The following is a 27,863-nucleotide window of genomic DNA, read 5'->3' on the forward strand; positions in this document are numbered from 1 at the left end:
CTAGGCATTTTGTGAACACCCGTGGAGCTGTTGTTACACCGAATGGTAGGACTTTGAACTGGTAGTGGTGTCCTTGAATTGTAAACCTGAGATACTTTCTGTGAGCAGGGTGTATTGGTATATGAAAGTATGCGTCTTTGAGGTCTAGAGTTGCTAGGAAGTCTCCCTGCCGCAGCAGTGGTAAGACTTGTTGCAGAGTGAGCATGTGAAAATGCTCTGATAAAATATACTGGTTGAGGGGCCTGAGGTCCAATATTGGTCTGAGAGACCCGTCCTTTTTGGGAATGAGGAAGTATACTCCTGTTCCTTGATGCTAGGACACCCCCGCGCCGTACGGCCACCAGCTGCTGCGTGCGCCTCCCTGCCCGTGTGCCCCACGGCCTCGCTGCCATCTCGTGACCACGCCCCCTGCCTGAGCGGCGTGGTCCGTGCTCGCTCGTCCTGCCTGTTGTTTTTGCCGTACTGTTTGTAATTGCTGTATTTTTGCCCATCTGTATTGCCTGTATTTTCTGTCCGTTTTGTATTTTGTATCTCCTTCCGGTGTAGCCTTTTGTTCTGACCCCCGTCCTCCCTCCCCACTTCCCGCCACCGCCGATAACCCCGCCCCTTTTTCTTCTGTACCCTCCCCGCTCCCGCCTCCCAGCTGCTCCGCCCCCCGCGCACTTGGCCATATATGGCGACCGTGCGACGCAGGTGAGTGTGACCTAGTTGCTAGGACACCCCCGCGCCGCACGGCCACCAGCTGCTGCGTGCGCCTCCCTGCCCGTGTGCCCCACTGCCGTCTCGTGACCACGCCCCCTGCCTGAGCGGCGTGGTCCGTGCTCGCTCGTCCTGCCTGTTGTTTTTGCCGTCCTGTTTGTAATTGCTGTATTTTTGCCCATCTGTATTGCCTGTATTTTCTGTCCGTTTTGTATTTTGTAATCTCCTTCCGGTGTAGCGTTTTGTTCTGACCCCCGTCCTCCCTCCCCGCTTCCCGCCACCGCCGATAACCCCGCCCCTTTTTCTTCTGTACCCTCCACGCTCCCACCTCCCAGCTGCTCCGCCCCCCGCGCACTTCGCCATATATGGCGACCGTGCGAACGCGCAGCGGTCACGCGCAGCGGGCGCGCCGATTGTGCGCCGAAGGCGCGCCAAAGGTAAGCCCGTCTACGCCCGTCCGCGCCTGGACCGCGCCCAGTGCCAGGACCCCTGGCCCTCGAGGACCCCGACCGACCCGCCTGACGTACACCGCCGCCACCCTCATCGCACTCAACACCGGCCGAATCCCTGGATGCTACCGAGCCACCCCACGACGCACCCACGGACCCTTCAGCTGCCACGCCTGCAAGTTCACCTGCATCCGGACCTGCCTCGCACCAGCCCCCAACAAGACGAACACCAGCAGCACCCACCTCAAGTGCATCCTGCTCAACACCCGCTCCGTCCACAGACACGCCATCGAACTCTGGAACCTCCTCGACACCACAGCTCCTGACGTTGCCTTCCTCACGGAGACCTGGATGAACGCCTCTTCAGCTCCCGACATCGCCATCGCCATCCCAGAGGGCTACAAGATCACCCGGAGGGATCGCACCGCCAACCAGATGGGAGGAGGCATCGCCATCATCTACAGGAACACCATCCGTCTCACGACCAGCACCGACAACACCCTAACCACCGCCGAACACCTGCATTTCCAGATCCACACTGACCCGAAGACCACCCTCAGAGGCACCCTGATCTACCGACCTCCGGGACCACGCACCCAATTCAGCGAGGACATCGCCGACTTCGTCAGCCCGCATGCCCTCCCCTCCGCCGACTACATCCTCCTGGGGGACCTCAACTTCCACCTGGAGAACAACAACGACCGCAACACCAGCAATCTGCTCGACAACCTCGCCAATCTTGGACTCAAGCAGCTGGTGTCCACCCCCACCCACCTCGCCGGACACACACTCAACGCAGTCTTCTCATCCAGCACAGACATCACCTTCAGCCACGCCACAGAGCTTCAATGGACGGACCACAGCTGCGTCCACTTCACCTTCAAAAGAACAACGACCCACCACCACCAACAACAGACCGCCCGCAGAAGCTGGAACAAGATCACAGCCGACCAACTCGCCACCTCCCTGAGCCAGCACCCTCCGGCCAGCTCAGCGAACCCCAGCCAAGCCGCCGAAAACCTCACGAAGTGGATCAGCAACTGCGCGGACGAGCTCGCCCCGCTGAGGACCCCGCCCAGCAGACCCGGCAGCAAGAAAGCCCCATGGTTCACCGACGAACTCAAGAGCTCCAAGAAGAACTGCCGAGCCCTCGAGAAAGTCTGGAGAAGGGAACCAACACCAGACAACATGACCACCTTCAAGATTGCCACCCGGAAGCACCACCAGCTGATCCGCACTGCCAAGAAAACTGCATTCAAGGACCGGCTAGACAACAACGCACACAACTGCAAGGAACTCTTCAACATCGTGAAAGAGCTATCCAACCCCAGCGCAGGTAACAACGACATCACCCCATCGCAAGACCTCTGCAACTCCCTCGCCTCTTACTTCCACAACAAGATCGCGGACATACACAACAGCTTCAACAACCAACCTACGCACACCACGACCGAACAACCACCCCCCACCACCACCCTCCACGCCTGGACTCTGATCAGCACCGAAGACACCATCCGCACGATGAACTCCATCCACTCCGGATCTCCGACCGACCCCTGCCCTCACCACGTCTTTAACAAGGCCGACGCTGTCATCGCACCCCACCTGCGAGACATCATCAACACATCCTTCGACACCGCCACCTTCCCTGAGAGCTGGAAGCACGCCGAACTCAGCGCTCTACTCAAGAAATCCACAGCGGACCCCACCGAACTCAAGAATTACCGCCCCATCTCGCTCCTCCCGTTCCCAGCCAAAGTCATCGAGAAGACCGTCAACAAGCAGCTGGCCGCCTTCCTGGAGACGAATGGATCCCTCGACCCCTCACAGTCTGGCTTCCGTGCCAACCACAGCACCGAGACCGCCCTCATCGCCGCCACCGATGACATCCGAGCCCTGATGGACAACGGAGAAACAGCGGCCCTCATCCTCCTAGACCTCTCCGCAGCATTCGACACCGTCTGCCACCGCACCCTAGTACAGCGCCTCAGCAACGTCGGTATCCAGGAGAAGGCTCTGGAATGGATCATCTCCTTCCTCGACGGAAGAACACAGAGAGTCCGCCTACCACCGTACAAATCAGAGGCCACCGAAGTCATCTGCGGCGTTCCTCAAGGATCCTCGCTGAGCCCCACCCTCTTCAACGTCTACATGAGCCCCCTCGCGGCCATCGCAAGCAAACACAACCTCAGCATAATCTCCTACGCCGACGACACCCAGCTGATCCTCTCCCTGACCAACGACCCCGCCGCCGCCAGAGCCAACCTGCACGAAGGGATGAAAGTGGTGGCCGAGTGGATGACGACCAGCCGCCTGAAACTGAACTCATACAAGACGGAGGTCCTCATCCTGGGCTCTTCACCCTCTGCCTGGGACGACTCCTGGTGGCCTCCCGCCCTGGGCCCCGCACCCAAACCGACAGACCACGCACGAAACCTGGGCTTCATCCTGGACTCCTCCCTCTCCATGACCAGGCAAGTCAACAACGTCTCCTCGGCGTGCTTCAACATCCTACGCATGCTACGGAAGATCTTCCGGTGGATCCCCACCGAGACCAGGAAGACCGTCACCCAGGCCCTCGTCACTAGTCGACTGGACTACGGCAACGCCCTCTACGCCGGCACCACCGCCAAGCTTCAGAAGAGACTCCAGCGGATCCAGAATGCCTCAGCCAGACTCATCCTCGACATCCCACGAACCAGCCACATCTCCGGGCATCTGAGAGACCTGCACTGGCTCCCCGTCAACAAAAGAATCACCTTCCGCCTCCTCACCCACGCACACAAGGCCCTACACGACCAAGGACCGAGCTACCTCAACAACCGAATCAACTTCTACGCTCCCAAACGCCACCTCCGATCGGCCAACCACGCCCTCGCCGCCGTCCCCCGCATCCGAAGAGCGACCTCAGGAGGAAGATCCTTCTCCTACCTGGCCGCCAAGACCTGGAACGCCCTCCCGACCGACCTGCGCCAGACCCAAGACCACATCTCCTTCAGGAAGAAGCTGAAGACCTGGCTGTTCGAGCAGTAGCGGCACCCCCCTCCCCCCAGCGCCTTGAGACCCTACGGGTAAGTAGTGCGCTCTATAAATGCCATTGATTGATTGATTAATGGGACTGGTTCTATGCCCCCCTTTTGCTTACTGATGACCTCTTGCTGCAATAATGTTATATGTTCCTTTGACATTGGACGGTGTACGGGTGGTATGTTGGGTAGTGTGGATGTGAGTTCTAGGCAATAGCCATGTTGGATAATTTGCCTGACCCACTGGTCTGTAGTGATGTTTAGCCTGACTGGTAGAAACTGTTGTAGTCTTCCCCCGACTGGTGTTGTATGGTCTGGGGGTAGTGCCAAGAAGTCACTGTTTTGGTATTAGTGGAGGATCTATTGGCATGGACTCCACGCCCTCTGCCCTTGTTATTATTTCCTCGGTATCCACCAAGATTTGTGTTTTTATTGTATGTGGATTGCGTATTACTTTTGTATGTGGAGGATTGCTGCGTTGTATTACCTCACGCTCCTCCTCTGTAGTTGGAGCGACGAAAGGAGCCTCTGTGTTGTTGGGACTGAAGAGCCCCCATTGACTTTGCAGTCTCTGTGTCCTTTTTCATTTTGTCCAGAATTGAGTCTACTGCTGGACCAAATAAAAAATCTGGATTGATTGGCTGGTTAAGAATTGTGGTCTGGACCTCACTCTTAAATCCAGATATGCGAAGCCATGAGTGTCTCCTAAGCAGTACGCTTGTGTTGATAGATCTGGCAGCTGTGTCTGCTGCGTCTAGAGCACACTTAATGGAGGCATTGGTAATGAACTTTCCCTCCTGTACAAGTTCATCGGCCTGCTCTTCGAAAGGCTCAGGTAAGTGTTGGAGAAGTGCTTCTAAGCTGTCATAGTGTGCTCTGTCGTATCTAGCCAACAAGGCTTGAGTATTGGCAATTCTTCATGAGTTTGCTGCTTGAGCAGCTACTCTCTAGCCTGATGCTTCTAAAATCTTTGAGTAGTTTGAGAATTAGCACGCTTACGTGAGTTGGAGACTACCAATGAGTATAGAGGCAGTTGTCCCCTGATGTAAGTAGGGTCTAATGGTGCAGCCCTATACTTTTTTTCAATTCTAGGGTTGATGACACGTGCCCTAGCAGTGTCTTTGAATATGTTATTTGCGTGCTTTAGGACCCCTTTTAACATGGGAAGTGTTTTGACACTTTTTTCTGATGTTGCAAGCGTATCAAACAGAAAATCTTCCTCTATAGGATTTGCATGCATTTCTACATTATGGTAGAGCGCTGCTCTATCTATTAATGAGTTGAATGCCACCGTGTCTTCTGTAGGTGATGGTTTAGCTGGGTATGCAGGTGTGTCTGTAATGGGTTGAGCCTCATCAGGGTCTGGGTCATCCCCCCATGGCTGTGAGTTGGGGTCTACATCTGGGTTTTGTGGATATCCAAAATTAACATCTGTGTCATGATCTACATCTGGGTCGTAGTTAGAGCGTGTAGGTGAGTATAGTGCATATGGAGTAGTAGGCATAGCTGGAGAGATAGGCTCGAAAAGAATAGGAGAGGTTGCACAGGCCCTTCTCTTTTTGAGAGGAATAATAGAAAAGTCTTCAGCAGGCGCTAGTCTTTTCTTCCTTTTGTAAACAGTCGCTTTCCCAGTATTTGGGTCAATATATAGTTTAGACTGATCTTCTGTAGAGGGGCCTGGATGGATGATCTTCTCTTCCACAGTCTTTTGCGCCGATTTTTTAGGTTTGACCTTTTTTGGTTCGATGCCTTTTTCTGGTTCGACCGGTTTCGGTGCCTGGATCTGCTTTTGAGGCTTTATAGGCAGTGTCTGTCCGACAGGTTTTGTCGGTGCGACGGATTTCACAGGTTGCACCACTTTTTTAGGACTGATTGGTTTTGTTGGTTTGATAACCTTTATCGGGTGTCCTGGCTTGTTCGGCTGTAGAGGTGTCCTCGGAGCCTGCGGCTTCGGCTCGATGCCCTTCTTCGGATCGATGGGCTTCGCTCGACCGTTCTTGGTTGATCTACTTTAGGTTTCGCTTTCGGTTCGACGACCGCCTTGGGCGTAGCCCTTTTGCTTTCGTAGACAACCTTTTGTCCCTTTTCGGCTGTCGAACTGGATTTGTTTGAGTCGACGGGCCTTGGCTTCGAAGGTTTATATGGAACGCTGGCCTTCGGCTCGGCGCCCTTTGTGTTTATCACCTTCAGTTTGACGGCGTTCGGTCCGAAGAATGTTGTGACGATGACTTTCAGTTTCGGTTTAACCGCTCTTGGATTACGTGTCTCAGAAGGCTCTTTTTGTATATTCTTAGCCGGGCTGTATTACGGGGCTATAGAATCAGTGTTTAGATCTTGGCTAAGGCTGTTGGCGATGCCTCGACCTGACTCTCTGATATTGGCGTAGTGTCTGTGTGGGGCGGTGTACTCACGGTTCGCCCCCCGTTGTCATCGGAGTCGTCTTCGACAGCTACGATGTCTTGGTCGTATTCCTCGACGATTTGTTCTTCCTCGTTGATATAATATTCAGAGTCGTGCTCGGAGTCTTGATCCTCTTCTTGATCCGAGTCTTCGAAGTCAACTAGTTCTTCCTCGTCGTCGAAGATATTCTCGGGCTCCGGTGCCGACCTCTGCATCTCTTGCGTTGTCGCCCGCCGATTCCGGATCGTCTTCTTGGACCGGAACTGGGCACAAGCTAGGCAATCACCTTCATTAAGATCTGGTGATAAACATTTGTTGCATACAGGATGCTTATCTGTATGCGGAATCTTTGAGTTGCACTGCGGGCAATATTTGAATGGACTTCGTTCCATCGACGTCGGTCCACGTGGCGTCGAGAAGGCCTAACGGCCCGATTCGACGACCGGAGTGCAAGTAGATTGTGAAGAAAGCTTTTCGGTACCGATCGAAAACAATACCAACGAATCCGAAGGCCTTTTTGCCTTTTAGATAAGTTTATTTCGATACTGAACTTGGAGTAGAGGAAAATGCATCCGAACCCAATGGCGGAAAAAAACAATCTAAGGATGGAGAGGATGCCCATGCGCACTGTAGTCCGAGTGAGGAGCCACCTATCTTGTGATACTTCGAAGACTCTTCCAGGACATCAATGTGCAATCATCCGGACCCAACACTAGGCGGCGATCTATGCACAGATATGAATTCAGCAGCCCACATGCCTCGAACTTGGGGTATAGGGGTTTTTCCAAAAACGACTTTTCAGTATTTTGACTGGCAAACTTGTTGTTTGTTTCTAATAAGGTTTCCTGAAACTTATGCTGTAAAATGCACTATGTGACTCAATTTGTTTTAAAATTTTCTTGCAGACAGATTCTCTCCACACAAAGTATAACCATATCGCTCAATTTAACTGGGACACCACTTTTCCAGTCCTGGACTGTGCTCTTGAGTATCTTTGTTATCTAGCATATTGGTCCAATTGGCTCAATTACAATTCACCAAGGCTAAAGCTTCCAGAATGCAAGGATATGGAACAATAAAGTCCCGGAATGGAAAAGTGAGCCATCTGGTTTCCTTACCCGCACATCTTATATTTTTGGCTCGCATGCGCATTTCCACTCAATTCTCAACTTTGAACCTCACCACTATCAAAATCCACCAGCCGCCACTTGTGTAGAGAATCTTTCTGTAAACTTCTCAGGTTCTTAGTATCACCAGACCTTTTGCTGGTTGAGAAAAGGTCATCAGGATTGTGACAGAAAAGACTTTTGTAGGTAAATCAACCTAATTTGGATTTCAATCTGGCTCCAAGTGGTAGCCAGTGTACATCTTTCAGTACTGGAATGCTGTGATTTATTTTTTTGTTCCAGAAACAAGTCTAGATGAGGAATGAATCACACCTTTGATGTAGGTGAGATAATCTGTAGCGATACCTGTTAGCCCTATGCTGCCAAATTCGATTTTGGAGTGGACTAAATACAGGATAACAGTTCTGAAGTCATGGAGATGGAGAAAGGTTTCAGCTTTTGGATTGCATTTGGAGTGCCTAAGGATTTAGACACAGTTTGTTCTGTATGGTATTGCATGGATAGATTTGAATCAAGCCCAATTCCAAGAGATTTTACTTTGGAGGCTGCCACAGGAGAAACGTTAATAATAGAAAATTCAGACAGCCACTCTAGGTTTGTTTTTGAATCATGTTAACATTTGATGAAAAGGTACTCACACCGTCTTGAGTGTTTATATCGGTGACGGGGCTATGTGCTTAAACCTGGACCTGCAACGGACACCCATCACCTCATTCTACTTTACAATACAATAAGTGTACTACAGTATCACTACAGGAAAGCAGGGTGGTCTGATGAAGGCGGTGGGAGTCTTTTTCCAAAGTCTCCATGAGAACTTGAGGACACACTCACTCTGGACTTCTGACTATTACCACAGCTTTGAGTAATCTTGCTTTGCAAAAATGACACCCGACCAAGGTCCAGATTACGATGTCCTCCAGAAGGGCTCCGGATGGGATTCGCTATTGCAGAATCCGATTCTGAATCCTTGTTTCTGAACGAATCACACACATTTCCCAACAACTGATTACGATGCTTGGAAACCATTCATGCAGTCCGAATCGGTTCCCAAAGGTATTCTGACAACCCGGGTCTTTTGGAACTGAATCGTACAGCTCTATTGACACGGTTTCCAAAAAAGAGAGTACGATGACCGATTTGGTCAGCTGTTCCGATTCGGTCAGCCCCACACAAAACTGCTGTTTTAATCTGTCTTTGGGGACCCATTGCGGGCCCCCCTTCACCCAGATTCGTCCGATTCCGGCCTGTGGGGGTACCCAAGGAACCCCTCTTCCCAGACATGCACAATGTGGCAGGCACCATGGTGTGCCTGCCACAGGGTGCAAGGTTTTCCTCAACCACCAATTTTTTCAATGGGAGCTTGTGTTCTCGTTCGGAAACAGGCTCCCATTGAAGTCAATGCAAGTCCGACCGAACGATGTTGAGAAGCATCACGATCTGTCGTTCGGACTCGCACAACCCAATTTATTTGGAAAGCATTCCGGAACCAATTGGGTTGGACTGCTTTCCGGACAACATTGTATTCAAGCCCAAAGACGGAAAACCAAAACATAACTTATCCATGACTGTCTTTCACATCCTATGCCTGACAAAACAAATTTTTATTTGCAAGTGATCTAGCTATCCAGAAAGGACCATGACAAGTCTGATTACATCCAGTCATGTGGAATGGTTTACCTTTGATATCATTAAAGCTCCGGCATTTGCCATAGTTTTAAGGACCAAGTGCTTAGAGATGCATGACCCAGAGATCAGACGGGCAAGTACTGTCTCTCACATTTAACTTGCAATATTGTCTGAAGCGCTGCCTCCCTACCAGTAAGATACAAATTAAAGTCCTTTTCATTATATACATTTGACAATACAACAATATCATGCAAAAACAACCACATACTCAAAGTAGACAAGGAGTATGCAAATGTCTTTAGCACGAAAGAAGCAGACAAGTTACTCCATATAGTCCATACGATTGTTCCTGGTATCAAATCAAATTAATAACACAGACAGTCACCACGGCTAAATTAACCCTTTAGCAAACCAGGAAGATCAGGTCTTAAAACAATATCTGAAGGAAATCCGGGAGAAAAAAATGTACAGGGTACTTCAAATCTAAGCTCCTCATCCTGTGTTTAAAAAAATCAGGCTCGATTAGGAATGCATTTTTCCACGTAGCCCCCTTATACTGGAATCACCTCCCCATTCATCTTTGCAAATGCCCAGATTTCCTTCTCTTTAGAAGTCTCCTTAAAACTGAACTTTTCTAAGAAACCCTCTCTCATTGGCCGCTGCAGCTCCTCCGTAGCGCGGAGATACCCCTCTGGGGGTGATTTGGGCGCTTTACAAGTAAATAAAATCAATTTATTTTTTTCTAAACCTCATATGGAGCATCATCCGTGTTGACTTTTGAGCACTGAATGCAATCACCAGCAGAGTGCTACCCATTGCCCTTTATCTTCATCTATTGAGATCAGATAAAAACAGCATTCTCAAAATGACTTTAGAAGAGCCTACAACTTATTTAGAATGCGAAGGGGTGATGAGGGTAAGACTGAATTTAATGTAAGATACAGCCACTTTGAATACTTGGTGATGCCTTGCAGCTTATGTAGCGCCCCAGCAGCATTTCAGCACTTTGTAAATGAGGTTTTCAGGATCTATTTGACATGTATGTAATTATGTACCTCAACGACATCTTGATATTTTTGCAAAAACACAGCAGAAACATTAAAGAAGACTTGACTAGATTATGACAACATTCGTCCTGTGTCAAGGCTCAAAAGTGTGTGATTCAAAGCAAACAGTATCATATTTTTGGGCGCCAGTATTTCTGTAGCTGGTATCAATATATGGGAAAATAAGTTAAAGCAATGCTTGAGTATCTCCTAACCCACCAGTGTCAAGGAAATATGTTTAATCAGTTTCTTCAACCTTTATCCCAATTGCATATAGGCTTTCTCATCCACTATCCAGCTCGTTATCCATCTAAGACAGGGTTCTGTTTCACTGGACTGGCCATTAAGAGAAAGCTTTCTGCTCATTGAAACTAGCCTTCCCTAAAGCCTGTGTTCTCATGCATTCAGGTGAACAGGTACCTTTCACTGTGGAAACAGACGCTTACTCTGTTGCTGTAATTCCAATATTGTCACAAAGGCATATAAGTACTGAGGAGTTACACATTGTGGTATATTATTCAAGGATATTCTTCGTGACCAAAGGAAGGAAAAAAGAACCAAGGAGAACAAGAGATACAAGGAATAATCCAATTGAATGAGAAAAAGAGTTAAATACACCAACTGAAAACAGATCTAACAAAGAGTGATGCAGGGAGGGAAAATCCAATCTGTTCAGGAAACAAAATCAGGGACAGCAATGTTTACCAAGTGGGCATTTAGCACGACAAACAAAAAAATCAGGAAATGAGAGGCTTTACTATACATTTTGCCCTTCTAACTGATGCCTTTATATGCTTGATACAGGAACTCACAGAAAGAATGTCTGCCACATCTTGGATTGAGATATTTCTGTAAATCCCAGTGGAATTGACCACCTTCTTGGAAAGGGCATTTTTATAAGGACAGGCTCTACCCTTGTTTGTGAATTCTTGATGACTGCTCTACCTCGAATAATTTTGATATTCTGTGCACCATGGTGTGTTCCCTTAACTCTGCTGTTGCCGCATGTGCTCTACACTACTAGCACCGAACAAGAAACCCTTCTCGGTATGATAGCACTTCCAGTTGTAAGGGAGCCCTAGGTCAGAAAAGGCATTGCATGCAGTAACATGCTAACATGAAGCACATAGGAGACTTCTTTCCCTTTGGAGTCTACAGGGCCCAGGGTAAGCAGCTTGTACAGTTCTAGCCAAAAACATGACATTTAGGGGTCCATTGGGATGTAGGCCGGATCGCCACTGACGCATGGCAGTGGCGATCCGTCCTACATCATACCCCGCCCACCACCCATTTGTATGGCGGGGGACCCCGGCAGACAGAAAGACCGTCCGCTGGTTTAGCGCGGGTCGACCAGTCGACCGGACGAAGAAGGGGCTAGATATGGTGGCGGTGTCTGCTAGACACCACCATCCATATTATCATAGGCAGCGGTGCATGGCTTTCCATGGCGGAGAGTCCGCCATGGAAAGCCATGCAGAGTCTGCTTTCAGGGGCCCGTTGTGGGCCCCCAGGGCTATTGGGGGGTGTACTTGGAGGGTACATATGGTACCCCCCTACATTGTCATGGACAAGGTGGCAGGCACCGCGCGGTGCCTGTCACCTTGTGCATGACAATTCACACAGTGCATTCCGAGCATTGTGGTGGGCGGTGCTGTGGGCACCGCCCGCCACAATGCTGGGAATAGAAGATGACACCGCCACGGTGGCGGTGGCGTCCTAATCGCCAGTGCGGGACCGCCGCAACACTGGTGGCCGGTCCCAACACGGCTAGGGTGACAGGCGGACGAAAGTCCGCCCGCCATCCTAATGGGCCCCTAAGAGAGGTGCATCAGAATGTAAGTTGCTGTGCTTTGTACAGAGATTTCAGCTCCCTAATGCTCCCAAAATCTCAAAGTAAAATGCTGGGGAAAAACGGGAGGAAGTGGATTCCCATATGTTATTCCCAAAAAATTGTGCTACTTGTTATTTCCCCACATTTTGACCTATTGGGACCCCAGTAATGGTAATTGCTGAATTGGAGAGATAACAAGGTTTACTCTAGGAAACATGTAGTAAGGGCTTTAGAGAAGACGAAGCATGTGATCAGGGTTTGAATAGACCATTAGAACATACTTTTCCTCCATTTCATTAACGGTATAATCCTCATTATGACAGACTTTATTTTAATCTCAATTTAATTAGAACATCACTTATCAAGCAGATCATTAGCACGGGAAGGCTGAGGTCCTATAAAGACAACTGAAAGGCTCAGAAAGCGAGCCTTCTGCCCCATGTATTCTCATCACATTATCAAACCTGCAGGGAGAACTGTTCTTGTCCACAGAGGAACAATAACAAAAGGATGTATGGTGGTGTTACAATTCCCTCATGAGAGGCCACCATGAGAAAAGATAAATGAACTAATATATCATTACTTGGTTACCCAGATGTAGGAATAAATCAACAACTATGGGCTCAATTACGATGTCGGTTGGAAAGCCTCTTACTGACACTCGGATTCTCCTACTCCATGTCAGAACCCATCCGACCGACTCGGTCAGAAATAAGTCAGAGCGGCTGATTACAATGCTCGCGGTCGGAAGGAGAAGTCCGAATCGGTTCCGACGGCATTCTGAGAATCCGAGTCGGTCGGAGGCGAGTTGTACAGCTCAATAGACATCGTTTCTCACCGACCGATTACGATGTAAGATTCGGACAGACTTTCTGATTCGGTGTCGGGCACGAAAAGGCTGTTGGAAACTGACTTTGAGGGGGCCCTAGCAGGCCCGCCTCCTTCCTGAGTCCTCTGGTTTGGGGTCGCGGGGCAACCCAAGGGACCCCCCTGTAAAACCATGCACAGTGTGGCAGGCAACATGGGTGCCCACTACAGGGTGCAATGTTTTCTGCAGACACCCATTTTCCCCGTAGGAGTCTGTGTTGCCGGTCGGAACACAGCCTCCCATTGAAGTCAATGGGTTTACTTCCAAACTGTGGTCGGAAGCATCATAATCGGTCAGAATAGTCGGCCGCGAGTTGGTCGGAACTGAATCAGACAAGGAGTCGGGCCGTTTAGTTTCCAACCGACACCATAATGAGGGCCTATGTATTAATTTTTCTCCATTTGTGCACAGGCCAAGACAAAGAAAAAGAAACCTCCAGGGCCTTTACTAACTGCCTTCAAAGTCACTGATCATGATTTCTATGGATTTCACTGTTGAATTGCCACTGTCTCAGGTATATCACCCATTGTTAGTCAAGATGGATTATTTCATAAAACAAGACCACTTGATTTTTCAAAAAGATTACCACAGGCCCTGAATCTGCAAAACATATTTGAACAATATTATTATTAGTGATCTCCCAGAAGGAATATGCTACTTACCAGTATGCATCTGTTCTTGGCATAGAGGGCTGCAGAGTGGTACATTATGAATAAATCGCCATCTGGTGTTGGGCTCGGATGATTGCACTTGTTTCTATCTTGGAGAAGTCTTTTGTCGTCACAAGACTGGTGACTCCTCCTTTGGGTGCTAGTGCGCATGGGCATCGGCTCCATCCTTAGATTGTTTTGCCATAGTAGGGTTAGATGGAGTAGTATGATAGAATACAGATAGAAATGCCCATGTAAGTGTATCTAAATAAGATAGTGTTGGAACAGACACAGGTTTCGGGGAGGCTGGGAGGGCATGTACCACTCTGCAGCCCTCTATGCCAATGGCATATGGGCTGCAGATGGTACATTATGAATAGACTATACAGCAGTTATCTCCCTAGCGGTGGCCACCAGTGTCTGTTGCAACAGTCTGAAATAAAATTTTTAGTACAGCTTGTCCCACTCTAGCCTGTTGTGTTGCTTGCACATCTACACAGTAGTGTTTTGTGAAGGTATGCGGTGTAACCCAGGTAGCTGCTTTGCATATGTCATCTAGGGGAATGTTTCCTAAGAATGCCATAGATGCTCCTAGTCTACGTGTAGAGTGAGCTCTAGGAGGAACAGTTAATGTCCTCTTTGCTTTTAAGTAGCATATTTGTATCCATTTTACAATCCACCTGGCAATGCCTGCTTTAGAGATAGGATTGCCTTTATGTGTGGGAGAAAACGCTGCAAATAGTTGTTTTGTCTTTCTGAAAGTTTGTGTTCTTTCTATGTAGTACAATATTGCCCTTCTAATGTATGTAGGGCTCTTTCTGCTACCGTCTGTGGTTTTGGAAAGAATACTGGTAGTTCCACTGGCTGGTGGAATGCTGAAATTACTTTAGGCAAGAATTTTGGGTTTGTTCTAAGAACCACTTTATTTTGGTGTAGCTGCATAAATGGTTCTTGTATTGTAAATGCTTGCAACTCACTTACTCTTCTGAGTGAAGTAATAGCTATAAGAAAGGCCACCTTCCATGTGAGGAATTGTATTTCACACCTATGCATAGGTTCGAAAGGTGGTCCCATTAGTCTGGTAAGTACTATGTTGAGATTCCAGACTGGCGCAGGCGGTAGTCTTGGTGGAATGACTCTTTTGAGGCCTTCCATGAAAGCTTTTATTGCTGGTACTTTAAACAGGGAAAGGTGTTGTCTGTTTTGTAGGTACACCGCTATAGCTGCAAGATGTACTCTAATAGAGGTGTAGGCAAGGTTACATTGCTGCAAGTGTAGTAAATAGCAAATAATCTGTTTAGTGGATTCGTCCAGAGGGTTGATGTTGTTACTGTTACAGTATACAGCAAACCTTTTCCACTTTGCTGCACAGCATGCTCTGGTGGTAGGACGTCTTGCTTGCTTAATGATTTCCATACAGTCTGGAGGTAAATCTAAGTATCCAAATTCTATGACCTCAGGAGCCAGATCGCTAGGTTCAATTGTTTGGGATCTGGGTGCATTATTTCTCCATGGTTCTGTGTAAGGTGAATGGGTAATAATCTCAGCTTTTGATGTGGCACCTGTGAGAGTTCTAGTAGCGTGGTGAACCACGGCTGTCTTGCCCACGTGGGTGCTACTAGTATCTTTGTCATTGAATGTTGTTGCAGTTTCCGAACCACTAATGGAATTAGCGGGAGAGGGGGAAAAGGGTAAGCTAATTTGTTGGACCAATTTATCCATAGCGCAATGCCCTCATGTTATCTGTTCTGATCAGGACTGCTTTGTTGAGGATTTGCATCTGGAAAGATTTTAATGCTAGAAACACTGCTAGTAGTTCCAGATAATTGATGTGCAGTTTTTTTTGCTGTACACTCCATTTTCCCTGTACTGTATATTTCTCCATATGCGCTCCCCATCCGGTGAGCGATGCATCCGCTGTTAGCATCACTTGTGGAATCGGTTCTAGGAACGACCGTCCCTTGGAAATGTTTGTTGTGTTCCACCACTTCAGAGAGCGATGTGTGCGGTCGTCTACCAACACCAGATCTGTAATCTGACCTTGAGCCTGATTCCACTGTGTCGCTAGACACTCCTGCAGTGGACGCATTTGTAGTCTGGCATATGGTATAAGCAGTATGCAGGAGGACATCATCCCTAACAGCTGCATGAACACTCGAGCTGTTAGTGAGTGTTGTGGTTGAAATTTTTGGATCAACGTGATCATTGTTTGGATCCTGACTGGATTGGGGTATACTTTGGCTTTTTCTGTGTCTATAGTAGCCCCTAGGTTTTGTTGAATTTTGTTTGGTTGTATGTGGGATTTTGTGTAGTTCACCGTAAACCCTAGCTGGTGCAGCAATTGAATGGTCTTTTGTGTGTTTTGAAGACATTCTTCCTGTGACTTGGCTTTTATTAGCCAATCGTCCAAGTAAGGGAAGACATGTATTTCTTGTCTTCTTAGGTGTGCTGCAACTACTACTAGGCATTTTGTGAACACCCTTGGTGCTGTTGTGACCCCAAATGGAAGGACTTTGAATTGATAATGTTGTCCTTCTACTACAAACCTGAGGTATTTTCTGTGGGCTTTGTGAATTGGGATGTGAAAGTAAGCGTCTTTTAGATCCAGTGTGGAAAGAAAGTCCCCTTTCTTCAGTAAAGGAAGTACTTGCTGGAGCGTGACCATATGGAAATGTTCCGAGTTTATGTATGCATTGAGAGGTCTGAGGTCTAAGATTGGTTTTAGAGACCCATCTTTTTTGGGGATTAGGAAGTATAGAGAGTATACTCCTGTCCCTTGCTGATGTTTTGGAACCTTCTCTATGGCATGCTTTTGTAGCAGGGATAGTACTTCTTGTTTTAACAATGTTAGATGATCTTGACTCATTGGACGCTGTCTGGGGGGGATGTTTGGTGGGGTAGCTGTGAGTTCCAGGCAATAACCATGTTGGATAATCTGTCTCACCCACCTGTCTGATGTGATGTTTTCCCAGACAGGTAGGAACTGTGATAAACGTCCCCCGACCGGTGTTATATGGTCTGGGGGGAGTTGTATTAAGTCACTGTTTTGGGGTTGGGGAGTTGCGGTTGTTATTATTTCCGCGACCTCTACCCTAGTTGTTGTTACCTCTGTAACTGCCTCTTGAATTACCTCTGGGTGATGTTGGTGTAAAAGAGGTAGATTGTTGGCTTGTGCCTGTATTTTTGACCCCCCTCTATAGGTGGACCTACGAAAGGAACTCCTTTGAGTTGGCTGTTGTAATGCTCCCATTGATTTAGCCGTTTCTGTGTCTTTTTTCATGTTTTCTAAAGTCTCATCTGTTCCTGAGCCGAGAAGTGTTTTTTGGTCAAAAGGTTGGTTCAATAAAGATGTTTGTACTTCTTGTTTGAACCCTGAGACCCTAAGCCATGCATGTCTTCTTAACATGATACTGGTGTTGATGGATCTTGCTGCAGTGTCTGCTGCGTCTAATGCCCACTTAATGGAAGTGTTAGTTATTATCTTCCCTTCCTGTATAAGCTGGTCTGCCCTTTTTTGATGTTCCTTAGGGAGATGTGTGATGAGCTTTTCTAACTCATCATAATGCGCTCTATCATAACGTGCCAGTAGCGCTTGTGTATTAGCTATGCGCCAGCTGTTTGCTGCTTGGGATGCTACCCTTTTGCCTGATGCATCTATTAGCTTGGACTCCTTATCAGGAGGAGGAGCTTCTCCTGTAGATAATGAATTTGCTCTTTTATGAGCGTTTGTAACTACAAGCGAGTCCAGAGGTACTTGTCCTTTGATAAATATTGGGTCCTTTGGGGCTGCCTTATATTTTTTATCACTTCTTGGGTTTAATACCCTAGCCCTCACAGGGTCTTTGAATATGTCTGCTGTGTGATTGAGAAGACCCTTTAGCATAGGTAGTGTGCCTGATGTTCATTGTGCAGCAGGTAGCGTTTCTAAAAGGAAATCCTCTATTTGAGGTTCTGTATGTAAATCTACCTTATGGTATTTAGCTGCCCTATTAATCAACTGCACAAAACCTGTATTATCATCAGGTGGTGAAGGTTTTGAGGGGTATAATTGTGGGTCGTTATCATCGTCTGACCCTGCATCATAATTTTCCCATGGGTCTTCCTCATTTGGGATAGTGTCGTCATCTCCATGAGGTTCTCCCTCCCCTGCATCACTGTCTACATCTGTTTGAGGTGTAGATGGTCTTGGTGTAGAAGGTAGAGGAATAGCTAGCCTAGTGTGAGCAATAGAAGAAGAGGGTGAGTCTCTAGGCTGAGGAGAAAGGGGAGGAGTTGTATTTGTCCCCATTGTTCTCTTTTTAGGAGGAAGAGCTTTGTCATCTAGTTCATTCTTCCTCTTTTTCGGTGATTTTGTCACCACTTTCCCAGTTTGCGGATCGATAAACAAAGTCTTTTGTTTTGGATCTCTCTGCTGCTCCTGTGTCGGAACCGAAGTTTTTGATTCCGAAAGGTGCCTTTGCTTCTGACCATCAATGTTCTGTGTTTTTGGCACCGAGAATTTGCTCAATTCCGATTATTTCGGTGTCGAGTAAGTCTTCGACGTCGAAGCATGTTTCGGTTTCGACATGGAATGTTTCGATGCCGAGCTTTCCTTTGTATGGAGGTTCGGTGTCGATGTTGACCGTTTCTCGGATCTGGCATGGTGGGAGGCCGAGAGTCTCGGTTTCTGTTTCGGTTTCGTTGCCGGGCCCGAAGACGGGGCGTCGGAAACTTTCTTCAGTGGTCTGACCGGGCTCGAAGGCGGGGTCGGTACCACACGGAGTCGGTTTTTTGGTAAGGGGACGTCGTCACTCACGGTTTGTTGAACGTCGATTTCCTCAACATCAGACTCGTCCTCTTCCGACCCCGACTCGTCTTCATGTTCCTCTTCTTCTTCTTCGAGGTGCTGGTCTTCGAACAGCTCGGGGATTGCCTCCGACTGCATTCTTGAAACCTCGTGTCTTCGGGCTCGACGGTTTCTAATCGTCGACTTGGAGGAGAACGCTGTGCAGGCTTCGCAGTCCCTGGATTCGTGTTCAGGCGATAGGCAGAGATTGCACACCTCGTGTAGGTCCTTGTGTGGGAACTTAGCACCACATGTTGGACATCTCTTAAACGGAGTCCTTTCCATGGACTCCGGGCTGGACTACGTTGAGAAAAGGCCTCCCGGTCTTATCGACGTAGAAGAAAATGTTTATTGTTGGAGTCGGAACGCGTCGGAATGGAAATGAAATCGCGTTCGATAACAATACCGTTGAATTGGAAAGGGAATACGAAGCGAAATATCACTTTTTCTCAAAGTCGATCTGGAGCGCTTCGATCCTCATCCGAACCCGATGGCGGAAAAAAACAATCTAAGGATGGAGCCGATGCCCATGCACACTAGCACCCAAAGGAGGAGTCACCAGTCTCGTGACGACAAAAGACTTCTCCAAGAGAAAAACAAGTGCAATAATCCGAGCCCAACACCGGATGGCGATCTATTCATAATGTACCATCTGCAGCCCATATGCCTCGAACATTAAGTTTTATGGCAGAGGTACAGAGTTTCTTCAAAGAGTAGGAAAACACTTAGGGGCCTATTACGATGGCCGGCGGATCGCTCCCGCTGGGTTGGTGGTAGCCACCGCTCGCCCAGCGGGGGCAAATCACCTGCCATCAATACCTGAAAGACCCCCCGCCAAATTAGTATGGCTGTGGGGTCCGCGGCGGACAGAAAGACCGTCCGCCGCTTTTCTGCCGGTCGACTCGTCGACCGGGCGGAAAAGGGGCATTATATGGTGGCAGTATCTGCAAGACACCGCCATCCATATTACGATGCAGTCGGAGAGCAGTTGCCACCATGGAAAGGCATGCGTTGTTTGCTGTTGGGGGCCTGTTGCGGGCCCCCAGGGCGTTGCGGGGGTGGGGGGTGCACATGGGGGGTACCTATGGTACCCCCCCTCATTGCCATCTACTACGTGGCAGGCACCACGTGGTGCCAGCCATGTAAAGCATGGCAATGCTGTGCATAGTACTTTTACATTGCGAGTGGGTCTGCAGGCAGCAGATCCACCCGCAATGTAAAAGGCCTAGGATGTGCCCGCCAGTGTGGCGGGTGCATCCTAATGCCAATTGCAGGACCACCGCAACTTCAGCGGTCAGTCCCTGGCTCCCTTGCGATGGCGTGGACCCCTTAAAATTCACAACTTATTAGTCTCATTGATGGCTAGATAGAAAGGTTAAATCAAACCACTGAAAAATATTGCTGATGATTCCTCATAAATCATCAAGAGGACTGGGAAAAGTGGTTAGCTCTAATGGAATTTACATACAGAAATTCCATGACTAGCTCCTTGGGGAGTTCATCTATATTCTGCAATACGGGTTCCACACATTTTGTCTCAAGCACTGTCGACAACCACTATTCCTTCATTATCAGCATCTCCTACATGCCATGGCAAAGTACCAATGTTTCTTTGACAGGCTTTCAGTTTGAAAGCCGTCGTCGAGGAGAGTCTGCGTACATCCGGAGGAAGAGAGTTCCATAATTTAAGGGCAACACCAGAGAAGGCTCGGTGACAAGTTCTCTTTTTGCTAAGGATGATTGCTTTCAGGAGGAGAGTAGAGGCGCTTCTAGATGCCCTCTCCCCACAGGATAATTCAAGTTTTTGCGCCAGACAGGTGGGAGTATTGTAGTGAAGGGCTTTGTGCGCCAGGATTGCAACCTTTAGCTGTATTCGTGCTTCAAAGGGTAGCCATTTGAGAGATTTAAGGACTGGGGATATGTGCTCATTTCGTTTGGAGCCTGTAGTCAGTCTTGCGGCAGAGTTCAGCGACGCCCTAAGTGGAGCCAAGGCGTATTTAGGAAGGCCACAGAGAGGTGCACTGCCATAGTCTAACCTTGGTAAGACAAGCGCCTGTACCACCTGCTTGAAATCCTTTTGTGGTACAAAAGGGGGTGGCAAAGTGGGCTAAAGAATGGTGATGGATTAAACCCAGATCTTTTGACTGGGTGTGAGTGTTTGATTGATTCAGATGCTCCGTCCATCACCACCCCCTTTTGTACCGCTTTTGGCAGCCATAAGTGTGGCAGGGTATGCTCAGACGTGAGTCCCTTGCTCACTTTGCCACTGGATTCAAGCAAGCCGGGCTGAAGACGGCTGGAATGCCAGAAACCGGTCCTCGGAAGCTTGTTTCCGGTCCAGGGAAGACATGGCTCGGCAGTTCGGGCTGGACTGTTCCCATGAGGCACAGGGTCAGACTGATTTGCATATGGCCATGTCTGAACTGGGGTGGCAGAGTGGGCTAAAGACCGGTGATGGATTAAACACAGATCTTTTGACTGGGTGTGAGTGTTTGATTGATTCAGATGCTCCGTCCATCACCACCCCGTTTTGTACCGCTTTTGGCCGCCATAAGTGTGGCAGGGTATGCTCAGACGTGAGTCCCTTGCTCACTTTGCCACTGGATTCAAGCAATCCGGGCTGAAGACGGCTGGAATGCCAGAAACTGGTCCTCGGAAGCTTGTTTCCGGTCCAGGGAAGACATGGCTTGGCAGTTCGGGCTGGACTGTTCCCATGAGGCACAGGGTCAGACTGATTTGCATATGGCCATGTCTGAACTGGGGTGGCAGAGTGGGCTACAGAACGTTGATGGATTAAACCCAGATCTTCTGACTGGGTGTGAGTGTTTGATTGATTCAGATGCTCCGTCCATCACCACCTCCTTTTGTACCGCTTTTGGCCGCCATAAGTGTGGCAGGGTATGCTCAGACGTGAGTCCCTTGCTCACTTTGCCACTGGATTCAAGCAAGCCGGGCTGAAGTCGGCTGGAATGCCAGAATCCGGTCCTCGGAAGCTTGTTTCCGGTCCAGGGAAGACATGGCTTGGCAGTTCCGGCTGGACTGTTCCCATGAGGCACAGGGTCAGACTGATTTGCATATGGCCATGTCTGAACTGGGGTGGCAGAGTGGGCTAAAGAATGGTGATGGATTAAACCCAGATCTTTTGACTGGGTGTGAGTGTTTGATTGTTTCAGATGCTCCGTCCATCACCACCCCCTTTTGTACCGCTTGAAATACTTTTGTGGCAGGAAGGGTTTGATATTTCTGAGTGTCCTCGTCAAGTGGTTCGCTCCCATACAAAAATTGCTGATATGAGTCTCCATACTCAGGTGCTTGTCCACTGTGACGCCGTGCGATTTGGCTGAGTCTATGATGATGGGAGTGCAGTTTGGAGCAGTGAGGTGAGACATCCAGAGATCGATCTTGGTGGTGTGGTTCGGCGGGGAGATGAGCAAGAACTCCATTTTGGAAGCGTTGAGCAGGAGATGGTTCTCCATTAACCAATTTTGAGTCGACGCGAGGATAAAATTTAGTGAGATGATGTTATCCGGGAATGAAATTTTCAAATAGAGTTGTGTGTCGTCGGCATACATGTGGAACAGAATATTCACGGAGGTAAGTGAGTTAGCAAGAGGTTCAAAGAAAAGGTTAAAGAGGATAGGAGAAAGGGCGGATCCTTGGGGGACCCCCATAATTACTGGGGAGGTTTGAGAGAGAGAGTGGTTTCTGAAAAGTTTCTGTCCATAGCAGAATGTCCCTCTAAGGTAGTCAGACAGAATATAGAAAGGGAGGGAGGTAAAAATAATTCTAAATAATTATTTAAAATGTAATAACATTTAATTTTTTAAATGATAAATGTTCATTTTAAAATTATTTTAATTTAGTTTAAGGTGCTGGTTATGTGTTTTGTAGGGAAATAGAGTGGGAAGTAAATTAATTATCACTTGTTAATTAATAATTATTTAATTGATTAATCATGTGAATTGTATAATGGTTTTTTTAAATGGTTTGGGTTGTGCGTTTTGTAGGGGTATGAGGTGGGAAGTAAATTATTTGTAATTAATTACTTTTAATTAATATTAAATATTTAATAGATAATTTTGTTAATTATATATTTATTTATTTTTTAATTGAGGTTTAAATGTAAATTTTGTGTTTTGTAGGGATATAAGGTATGCCGTTATTAAATTAGATTCATTTAGTGTATTTTTGTAAATTACATTTTAAATTATAACTATGTACATTTTGAAATATATTAAATGTTTTTTTATAGTTTGTGTGTGTTGTTTTTGTATATGTTAAGGTTGTATAGGAAATTAATCATACTAATTAATAAATAAAGTTAATTTATAGTATTTATAGAAATGATAAATATGTTAAATATGTAAATACAATATTATTTAAATTGAATATTAGGTGTGAGTTGTTGAATTTGTAGGATCAGATGGTGGTAAGTTATTTAAATATTGTAATTATTTATTAGTTAGTTATGAATAATAATTGGTTACTTGAGTTGTAGTTATGCAAATGATAGAAATAATTTGTTAATTTATATAATTGATGTGGGTTGTTTTAGTTTTTATGGATAAATGGTGGGGTGGTAATTAACTATAATTATTTAATGAATAAATATTTTTTATGAATATTTTAAGTAATATTTGATTATGTAACATGTTTAAATGATATTATTTTAATAAAGATTTTTAGCTATGTGTTATGTACTTAGTTTGATTCTAATGTTGCATTGACAGGAGAGGGAATAGTACATTTTACCCCTTCACAATCCAACTCTTTCCCTACTGTTGCAGTAATTGGAGTGGGAATAGTAAATTGTACCCCTTCACTTTCCAACACTTTCCCTACTGTTGCACTGACTGAAGTGGGAATAGTACATTTTACCCCCGTGTAATGTAATAGTTTTCCGACTGTTCAATTGCGTGAAGTGGGATTAGTAAATTCTATGTCTCTTTAGTTTAATATTTTGTGCACTTTTATATAGATTGTAGTGAAAATGTATATGTATTAAATGTAAGATATTACAGTTTATTAAATATTGTTCCAATTTATAGTTGTATGTTTTGAATTATTTAAAATTATAATATTTTTAATTTTTAATATTTATATGTGTATAATTATTTGAGTAAGTAGTCATTTTTTTATGTTGTTTGCTTTTGTATTAGTAATTAACCCCTTCTCTGCGGACCGAATATTGCCACGGTGCGGGATTTAATTAGGGGGCGTGAAAGGTCTTGTTTTTTTACAATAATTACATTATTGGGTATTTGTATATGTATATATATTTAGTGTTCAGATTTTTTAAATATTAAAAAAGTTATTAACTTATAATAGAAGTTTAAATTCTTGGATTATTATGTTTTAACTATATATATATATATAGTCAATACAAATGTTGAACTTTTTTACATCACTTTAATGTTTTTTTTGCTTCAATAAATATAAAAAATATTTTATTATGTTACTATTATTAAAAATATTTAATATTACTATTTAAATGTATATATATTTAAAAAACTATATTGTATACTACTATATTAGTAACAACGATATTTTGTTCCGATAATTTTGTACTTGCCATTATAATTATAAGGTGACCGTTTTTTACATAGATATTTATGACACTATATATTTTTGTAATTCAATATTTCCAGTGGTGATATTTTGTCATTGAACCTCCCCTTTACTTTTAGTCCCAAGTTTGTTGGTCTCTTAAAGATTTTCCTATGGGTTGGTTCCTCAACACTACGACTCACCTTGGAAGTCTCATTACAGGGCATACCCCGTAATGCATGCACCCAGGTAAAAACAGCTCTGTCCGAGTCCAGTAGTCATCCTCCCACTCCTGTAGTTGGAGATGAATACAAAGGGTATGATGTGACGTCCATCCTTGACTCCCTTTTAACACAGTCTATTCAATTATTATATGGTCTGGACAGGGTGCAATATATTCAAAAGATTGTGAAAACCTGCTGATTGTGTTTATGTTTCTCAGATAAGGGGCAGGTCTTGCCACAGATGTCCTTATAAAATTGGTCAGGGCCTTCCAGAAAAGGGCCAACATTTCTGGTGTGGGGGATACTATGAGGGCCCATATGCAGCAGATCAGGCACATAGATTGTCTCCCTATATACAGGACTTACATTTTGGGGAGATGAAGATTGCTTTGCAGGGTCAAAAACGGTAAATGTGGCTTTGCCCATAGGAAAGAACAGTGTCTTTTTTGCCTCGCCATAAGGGCTTCAGGACTAGAAAAGTAGAAACACTGTAAGAAAGCTTAAAGACACTTCTGGCCAAGTTTGGACCTACCACTCAAACTTCACATCTTTGCTGTTTTCCTTCATTTTTCGCGATCAGGCATTCCCATAGGCTTCATTTCTACCCTCTACACTTAGTCCTGACTTCCCCATCAGAAACTGGTTTATCAGACTCCAGGGTCAAAAGTAGGTCCTCCTTGCTAACTCGCCATCACTATTGCTTTCTTTTTCTAAAGCTGGTCATTTATTTTTCCTGTACTTTGTCGGTTGCAACATGTCTGAAACCATTGTTCCCTTATGACCTTTGCCTTGTAGTACTTCAGAGGGTGCCCCAGAATGCCAACTTATGATTATTTGATCCAGTGAAGGAGCCACTATCCAGTGCTCGACCAAACTGAAGGGGAAGCTGCAATGATTCGCTCCTTGGACACCTCCCATATTTTCCCCCACATCCTTCCCCTGCTGTTTGCTTGCAAAAATCATCAGGGCAGGAGAGTAGGGAAGGTATAGGTTAGTATCTGATCGGTAAATCCCCGACAGATCTGAGCCACCAACAGGTACATCTCCTGCGTCCATCCCGATACCCAGGCCATCTTCCAGAGGCGCTGAACACAGGAGCTAGAGAGGACTTAGTGAAACCCGGAACTGGATACTTTTGCTTGTGGGCAATAAGTGGATTACTGCATGCGAGTCACCATTCTTCGGACTACCTAACCAGGTTTGAAAGATATGGTAAGTAGAAGCTACCTCCAGATTAGGGATTGAGACCTAGCTAAAACCTAGTGCTCATCTACGTATTTTCTTGGCATGGAAATCAAAGCACAACCCAATATCACGTGGATCCTTAGTAGACTCAGGAAGAAGAAGCCATCACCGCAGCCTCTGAGAATGTGTGTGCAACCTTTAGTCTACCACTGGGATATGTAGAGGTGACCCAGCCTTAGCGAGGAAGAAGAAATCCAACAAGATGTATCTTTACCAGAGGTGGACAAACATGCATAGCTTTTTTCTGAAGTACCGTGCATAATACTTGTGAGAACTACAGATTTAAGATGAGCCACATAAGGGTGCATGTGTGCTCGAAAATTGGGACTTTTGCAATATTTTCATCACAAGACCCATTTTCACTATGTGCTCATGAGAATTAATTATTTAGCGTACCTTTCCCTCACAACTGTCGACTGTGTAAGATATTTCAGCATAAGCTTACATAAACAGGAGATTTCATGACCTAGAGGTAGCTGAATAATCAGGATCCCCAAAAATTAATCTAGTGCCATCACAGGTATGTACAGCCTTACCCAATACCAGTTAAGAGAGTAAGCTACCTGCAATTTCTGAAACAAGTATGAGAGTTTATCCTGTTAGGATCTCTGAGATGAGTGAGCTGTTCCTGCATATGATAGTCTAATGGTTGCAGCAGTGAACATAGTAGGAACCTATTGTGAGTAAATATTACAGTTTAGCATGTTTCAGCTTTGTGTTAGTAATTTCTTCATAAAAGGTCCTCTCTGGACACCAACAATAGCAAGACTGAGTCACACTTTTGCAAGAGTAATGAAAAGAGTGTTGGAAAGTCAATGATGTAATGCATAAACGTGCATACAACGGCTTAGGGTGTGAGCCTGTACCTCTGCACGTTAGGGGCAACCAAGAAACCGCCCAAGTGTCTGAGGTGCAGAAACAGAGAAACAAGGGCTACACATTCCCAGTGGGAGAAGATGTGGCATAAAGGCAATATTACCTGGGCAAGGGATTCATCATGGGAGTCTGGGTAAATCAGTATACTTTTCTGTGTTACACATCGTATAAGTGTAATTGAGTAACGTGAACATAAATAGGCAATATAAAGAAGTTATTGAACAGTCTCCCCTCCCTATTACTTGTGTGTCGCACGCGTCTTTCCTCACCTCTCACGGCTCCAGAAGAAAGGGTGCTTAAAGAAGTCTTTTATTGACTGGTGTTCTTCATCTGAGTTCTGAAGCTTTCGGATCAAGTCCTCCACCTCCACTGAACTGAACACCTCATCAGGAGGTAATCCATCAATATCCTGTCCCACTGCTCCTGTCATGTACTGGACCACGTCTGCTAGGCCCTGGAACAGGAGGAAGCATGTTATCTTACCAAGGCACAGTAGACTCTTGTATGTTCAATAATCATTGTTTCAATTGAATATTTAGGCACTCGTCATAACTAATAGCACTGGGCGTGATATACTGCATTATGTTACAACAGTGTGAAAACAGATTCACATGTTAAAAACTAAATTTTATTTTGGAAATTAATAGTGGTTTCACTTCCTAAAATCACTGTGGAATAGTATTAAACACTTGCATCCCAATAAATGACATCAAAGTACCCAAGTCAAAAGTCCTGGAACCAGTCTACAGGTTAAATACTATTTAGACCAAAGAAGTCTATGCAGCCCTCTCCCTTTATGCTTCTCTTTTTGTCTCACACCTCGATTCCTTTACAGCCACCAGCAAGAAGAACCCCGACTTTAACAAGCCTTGCCTATGGAATGAGGAGACAGTGTAAATGAAAGTAGCTTACGCCTGAATAAGTAGAGACAATTCTAGTAATTTGACTGTTACAGTGAAACAGATAAAGGTAAAAGGATGAACATGAACTATGTAGAAGTAAGAACGCTTCAAATTGTGTTCCACTCTGAAGAATTATAAACACACAGAATGGAATTCGATTTCGATCCGGGTTGGTGGGTGTTAAATCTGCCTGAGATAGTGGTGTATTCTAGTCCTCGTTCTCAGCACATGGTGAGGCCTATTTTCCTGTACTGTCCAGTCACTGTCGGCTTCTCCACGGCCAGTTGGAGGGCTGTACCGTGGGCCATGTGGAGCGCCAGCCTGGAGGGATGGCTTGCAGGGGCACAAGCATTGAAAATAGGAAAGGCTGTCCAACAAGGCGTTCTTCACCTCGCTTCCTGGAAGCCATCAGTATCCCAAACAAGCATTTGCAATGCAATGGTCTCGGCATCATTAAAGGTAGAGCTATTGGCATTGCTCATGACATTTCTTTTTTTTTCTTTAAATCAAAAATAAATGGCC

The 27,863-nt window shown here is 46.1% G+C and overlaps 1 protein-coding gene across 1 annotated transcript in view; it reads right to left on the reverse strand.

Annotated features, from left to right (window-relative positions):
* The window catches only part of LOC147747759 (2-5A-dependent ribonuclease-like), a 302,563-nt gene that overhangs the window by 103,160 nt on the left and 171,540 nt on the right, over window positions 1–27,863 (reverse strand). Inside the window, 1 exon segment of the mRNA XM_086955558.1 lies at window positions 26,709–26,893. Within this exon segment, the coding sequence (XP_086811684.1) occupies window positions 26,709–26,893 (185 nt within the window).

This window comes from Lissotriton vulgaris, chromosome 1_1 (assembly GCF_964263255.1).
Source record: "Lissotriton vulgaris chromosome 1_1, aLisVul1.2, whole genome shotgun sequence".
NCBI classification, from domain to species: Eukaryota; Metazoa; Chordata; class Amphibia; order Caudata; family Salamandridae; genus Lissotriton; species Lissotriton vulgaris.